Source organism: Odontomachus brunneus, unplaced genomic scaffold, assembly GCF_010583005.1.
Source record: "Odontomachus brunneus isolate Ranch 3 - 2012 unplaced genomic scaffold, Obru_v1 Obru_scaffold_015, whole genome shotgun sequence".
Classification (NCBI taxonomy): Eukaryota; Metazoa; Arthropoda; class Insecta; order Hymenoptera; family Formicidae; genus Odontomachus; species Odontomachus brunneus.
In genome coordinates this window covers 2,165,396-2,171,791 of record NW_022639465.1, presented here as the reverse complement: position 1 = coordinate 2,171,791, position 6,396 = coordinate 2,165,396, and the positions used below count along the sequence as shown (strand labels likewise).

Sequence of the window (6,396 nt, the reverse complement as noted above, 5' to 3'; positions counted from 1 at the left end):
ATATACAACGTACGATAAACGCGATTTGCATATTCTCAGTTTGTCAGAAAGCACCTTAGAATAGGATATTATCAACTAATGTGCTGCGATGAACTTGATTGAAATGCATATTTTATGGCCTATCATCTCACGGATTGCTTATTGTGGCTGCCTGGTATTTATACTATATCTAGTCGACTTTGTGTATAGTAATCATGACTTACACTTTATGAATACTTAATTTACATCTTGAAAGTTTACAAATTGTCCTCTCTTATGTGCGTAATTGATATGACGAAAGTTTATTTTTTGTTACAGTTTATGGGCCCCAGATATCCGGCAGGACCACGACCAGGAGTACGTATGCCACAAATGGGAAATGACTTCAATGGGGTAAGGATAAAAATACAATAAATTTGCCCCTATTATAATTATTGTCCGAAGATAAATTTTAGCTAGTGCTTCAAAATATCTTTCTTGAATAAGTAAAATAACATGACGGTATATCGTATATTTGTTTCTCCTAATCTTGATTCTTTTGTTTTAATTTAGATTATGTATTATATGAGTTATATATATATATATATATATATATATATATAACAAATTTCTAACGTTATGTTTATTTTCTTCACAGCCACCAGGACAGCCAATGATGCCAAATAGCATGGATCCTACTAGGCAAGGTGAGAGATTATTTAATATGCCAGCGTTATATTACTTTTTTCTGGCATTAACGAAAGTTGCGAAAGGAGAATGGCATAGACGCATGCGTACCAAAAACCACACAGCAACAAACAAATAAGTAATATTTTAAATTAGATTGGATTGCTGTGATGTGGAGTGGATTGGTTTTTGAATTGTCTAGTTACGAGCAGTGGTGTAGTTTGCATATATACTTACTAAAAAATCAATTTCTGTAATTAGTATGTAAATATGTATTTTCTTATCAAATATTTGATATGCTTTTTTTTATGGCCTATATCTCTTTTTCTTCTTTAACAAGAAAGATTTAATTTTTGTGCTATAATGTTTGTAATAATATTTTTCGGGACATTCAGTTATACATTGCAATTCCAATTTGCAAAAGTGTAATTTATACAAAAGAATATTTTGTTTGTGTAATATTATGGATATATATATATATATATATATATATATATATATATATATTTATTTATTTATTTATTTATTTATTTATTTACATATGGTTTTTGAGGGGTTCAATATACATTATATCATTTGCTAGATATGTAGACATAATTTCTTAATCAGTTTCAAGGTTATTTTAAAAATAAATAGTATCTGCTATACCACTGCAAAATAACTAGGCTTTACCACCATGAAACTGACCTTACCTACCTGCCGTACTAATGTGTGCTCTTGTGTTCCTCAGGCGAAGCTGGAGAATTTGTAGGGTGGCAAGGTAGGAAGCAACCCAGCAACCAAATCACACTTACATGACTTAGTCGAGCCTAACTTTTATTTTTTCTCCTCCTTGCCTTTAAGGTTTTTTTTTCCACTTTTTATAAAAGTAATTGCACTGGCTTTGCTCTTTTGCAAAATAATTCGCTCATCCGAATTAGCATTCAGCATGACAATTGCAATTTAGTATATTAAATGAAAAATATGTGTGTGTAACTTTGCGAATACAATATTCATTCGATTCACAAAAAATGCGGTTAGTGGAATGCACTTAAATTTTGTAACTTTTTTTTATTTTCTCACCAAAAATAAGACTTCGATGTATGCAGTATGCGTGCAAAGTATATAATATCGAAGTGAAAACTGTTCATAATATATTTATATTAAATGTATACGTGCAAATGCATAGTTTATTATTTTCTCGAGATAACAAATATTCTTAAATTAACGGAAAAATGATCTCAGATCTATTAGCATAATGTACTTGTGGGCAGGAACATCTAATATTGATTAAAAATATTTACCACGAAATTATGCTGCATATAAACGAAAAGATCACATTTGTATTTAACAAGCATATCTTTTTAAACATATTAAAACCATGTTGCTTCTGTATGTGTCCTTGCAAAACAAATTTTTTAGCTGCAATCTATTATATAACGACTATATGTATTAAGTAAAGCAAGAAATAACTTTTAAACAATTTTTTCATATCGCGAAGCTAATAAAAAATATATTTTTTTTAATATTTTATTTAAATTATTGTTAAAAATTCAGTATTACAGTATTAAATTCAGTATTACAATCTGCACAATATTATTTCTATCTTCAGCATGAGCTTCTCACTGTGTTTGTGTGGTGACAGTTGCTTGACCAGCATGTCATCCACCTGCTTTACCTCAATCTCGACTTTGGCGAAGCATGACTTTAATTCCGGCACTTTGAGCACACTTAATTGTTATTATCGTACACAATAGAGCACAAACTTGATACACAAGATAGTTTATTAGAGTTTAGAAAACCCGCGATTTATCGTCAGTCTACAGATCGCGATTAGCAGTTAGTATTAACATAGAACTAGAGCAAAGTTAACACTTTTGCATCTATGATCGAATGTAACAAGCTATAATTTCTATCTTAGGTCCGCCAGGAATGAACCCCATGAATCCGAGAATGAACCCTCCGCGAGGACCGGGTATGGGTCCCATGGGTCCTGGAAGTTACGGTCCAGGTATGCGAGGTCCACCACCTAATAGCACTTTGGGCCCGGGTGGGCCGGGAGGTCCTGGAATGCCGCCAATGAGTATGGCCGCTCCGGGTGGCAGACAACAGTGGCAACCAAACACATCTACGGTAAGGATCTACGAACTCTGTCTACTAACATGTTCCCACTTGTTTTTAATGCATTTTTGGAAAACAGAAATTTTTAACACATCTTTATGATATGCAGCCAATGAATTATTCGTCGTCATCGCCGGGTAACTATGGAGGGCCTCCTGGATCAACAGGTCCACCAGGACCTGGTACACCTATCATGCCTAGCCCACAAGATAGCAGCAATAGCGGAGGAGAAAATATGTATACCATGATGAAGCCTGTACCTGGAGGAAATATGCCGGGTGTAAGTTCATAATTATAATCTTATTCGTACCTTCGAATTAATGAATTATACATTTGGTCTGCAAGTTACCTTGCATCGTGATAGAGAAAATAAGTAATGGTATAATAATTAGCCCAACAAAGTATTTATGGAGACGAGATAATATTAAAAGCTCATACATTTTAGGACTTTCCAATGAGTGGCGGGCCAGAAGGCGGTCCGATGGGACCTATGGGTCCTAACACGATGGGTCCGGTTCTAAACGGCGATGGTCTCGACGGAATGAAGAACAGTCCAGCGAATGGCGGTCCTGGCACACCACGGGAAGATAGCGGCAGCGGAATGGGTGATTATAATTTGAGTGGATTCGGAGCTCCAGGAGAAAACGTGAGTATGCACAGGTTCTTTTAACTTCCTCTAATGATCATTCGACGTGTTGTTGTGGATCTGTATCGCACGACGAATCTCTTTCTGTCTATCGATTCTATCGATAGAGCTGTGTATCTTAAAGAATTACCTTGTCGTTTCTTCCGTCATATGACGTTTACTACCATCTTCTGTTATACGGATCCACGTTGCAACTTATCGCCTTTCTAATCATCTCAATTAACAGCCACAAGTGCTTTTATCAATACAGCGGACATTCACGTATCTCGCTGAGTAATTTGGGTTCAGTCGTGCGTTCAAGGGATTTGTCTATAGCCTTGCTCGGACAGTCTTGTTAATGCTTCCTTAAAGTGTATCATTTGTCCTTAAAAATTTCTCGGAAGGTGTTCTGTTTCATCACGCGTCATGGTTTTTCTTGGTAAATTTAATCAACGTCACTTGTTCGCATCTAATATTGTCATAACAGTACTCACTGAAATAGCGTCTAACTACTATCGCACTAACCGTATGCCTAACGATGCAATTATAAAGTGGGCAGAAAGATGACGAGACTTATAATGTTAGAAGAATAAGCATAGTTTGTCTCTCACTTGGTACGCAACATGTTACATGAAATGACGATTGGATTATTTGATGTACGCGTGTTTGTCTTGAGTTTTTACTGCGCGCTTTATAAGAAGTGCCAAATTACTTTCGTACGACAAAGTAATCGAATCTCTTAACGAATCGCGTGAACGATTTTACATGCTAATCTTATGTTACTGTGTCGGATTATCGGTAGCGTCTGACGAAGGAATAGTCACGGTGCTGTCGTTTCCGATTTTTATGAAACTTCGCCGATTTGCACAATAATTGGAAATGTACGAGAGAGGAATCTTTTGCCAAGGAAGATTCGCGCTTGAGAGATTGAAGTTGTATTGATTCTTAGTGTGCATGTGCTGACGTTTCAAGTTTATAAATTGATCCGGAAATAGTGACGCAACAAAATTATTTAATATTCGTCTCACACGATCGTGACATGTTTGTCACATGCATGATTTCAACATTATTTCGAATTGGCTTCATAATAATCTTGACTTTTCGAGACGTTCTTCTCTCGATAGCTCAAGCGAAGAAAGCGGGATTGATACTTTTTATCGTGATGTTCGCGCTTGATGCAATTTTGTCCTTGAAGTGAATGTTTCTGTTGGCAAGAGAGAAACACGTGTCATTAAGGGGATGCCATAGTGGATAAGCGTGACGTCCTCTTAATCCTCAGTTATTCTGCAAATTCTACGAGGATTCGATGCGATCGAGGAAGCTGTGGCGTCGTGGCGTGTTCCTTGTGTGTCGAAGAGTGTTACTAGTAATCACGTACCTGCACCTTCTGTATTCTCGACAGTTTTTTTAAAAAATCAAGTCGCCTTGGAGCCAGCCCCGAGTTCATAGATGCCGTAGACTCTACCCGGTTATACACGTAGTGTGGAAAAGCATCGTACGCGGACTTGCTGCATTTCACGTGTTCCACGTGCATTCTGGCGCATATAGTTCGTACAGTTTCAGTACAGCAGACAGTCAATTCTCTCTCTCGTGGCAAGGTAGAACGAGGAAAAAGAAAATTTCGAGACAATCGTGTGAGATACGCGACGTAACATCTGCGACCGTTGTCGATATTGCTCTTGCTCGATTAGAGTATTAACACTTAAGCGCTCATCTCTATCGCATTAATCTATGGAACGGCGCAGATACTTGACGATACAATTACACGTGCGTCTCATCGCGTAGATATACACTATGTATATGCTTTCTCTAAATACTCAGAAAGTTGCAAGACTTAGATGTATTTACTCTCGTAACTTTTTCGGTTTTATTTTTTTTTTCTTTCTTTTTTTTTATACTACGACTATTGTTACACTTTACTACCTAATCCTTTTAATTAAGATTTGTCAGATTACTTTCTATTATTTATATTTATTTGACAATTAGCTCGTAAGCAAAGGTGCCTGAAAAATATTACGGAAGGTTGTCTACATGAGGAACACGTGCATGTACACGAAATATGTACACGCATACACTCACACTCGTACACACGTATATACATAGGACAGATACACATACACACACATAACATATATAATTGTCCGCGCTACTGTGATTATACCGATTGTATAATTATTAATCGACTTTTACACTCTTGTTTCTTATCTTGTTTAAACACTAATGGTTCTGTATCGGTGTTTGGCCCTATTCGTCATCCCGTTATAGAGTTAGCGGCGTAAATAGTAATATTAGAGCGTAGCAGGGTTGCCTGAGGAACATATCGCGCGTTCAGTCTGGCAAAGAACTAATATTTCAATTAGCTGTCGAACATAGAAACTTAGTGCGTGGATCGTTCCGGCAAAAGTCGCGCTGATGAATCTGAATTCGCGACGCCTCGAAACTCGCAGCTCGCGGAACAAGCTATACTGCCGATTTTTCGTTGTAACGCGAAACACCTCGCTCTGAGGTGAACAGTCTAGGCGAGCTAGTGCCAGGTCCCTCCATTGTTTGCTCACAATTTACTCCCTGTTGGGGCCAAGTCCGCGTGTTATGATTTCTTACAGCCATTAGCGTTGCAATATCACATGCGTACGTTGTCACCTGCGAGAACACGCGAATTGTCAGTCTCCGTTCATTCGCGAAATATCGGCTCGAACGTGCGGGGACGCTTGACTTTGGCATTGTGCGATTGACGGACAATCGACATCGGTTACGACGTGTCGTCTTAGAGAATCTCCAATAGTCTTTCATAGTGTTGTCGTCTCGGTTAAAATGTCTTAAACTGCGTCTCGAGATGATGATACGGTTGATATTCTTACCGCGTACACGAGTTCGTCCTGCCTCAATTGTTTTCTCTTAGTAACGTAAGTATCGTCCGTGTAATGATATAATATGCAGTATAGCTAAAAGAATTGTTCCTATATTTAAAATCTGATCTCTCCCTCTCTCTCTCTCTCTCTCTCTCTCTCTCTCTCTCTCTCTCTCTC

The 6,396-nt window shown here is 37.6% G+C and overlaps 1 protein-coding gene across 7 annotated transcripts in view; it reads left to right on the top strand.

Annotated features, from left to right (window-relative positions):
• Window positions 1-6,396, top strand: part of LOC116841463 (single-stranded DNA-binding protein 3) — a 23,444-nt gene that overhangs the window by 7,256 nt on the left and 9,792 nt on the right. For 4 of the 7 annotated variants that reach the window (XM_032809428.1, XM_032809432.1, XM_032809430.1 and 1 more), the window contains 6 exons: window positions 298-372; window positions 617-665; window positions 1,376-1,405; window positions 2,546-2,757; window positions 2,855-3,025; window positions 3,191-3,391. In XM_032809428.1, coding sequence (XP_032665319.1) covers window positions 298-372; window positions 617-665; window positions 1,376-1,405; window positions 2,546-2,757; window positions 2,855-3,025; window positions 3,191-3,391 — 738 coding nt within the window. Of the gene's footprint in view, window positions 1-297; window positions 373-616; window positions 666-1,375; window positions 1,406-2,545; window positions 2,758-2,854; window positions 3,026-3,190; window positions 3,392-4,772; window positions 6,391-6,396 lie in introns of those variants that run through there. The other 3 variants (XM_032809427.1, XM_032809431.1, XM_032809429.1) reach the window with 2 other exon arrangements.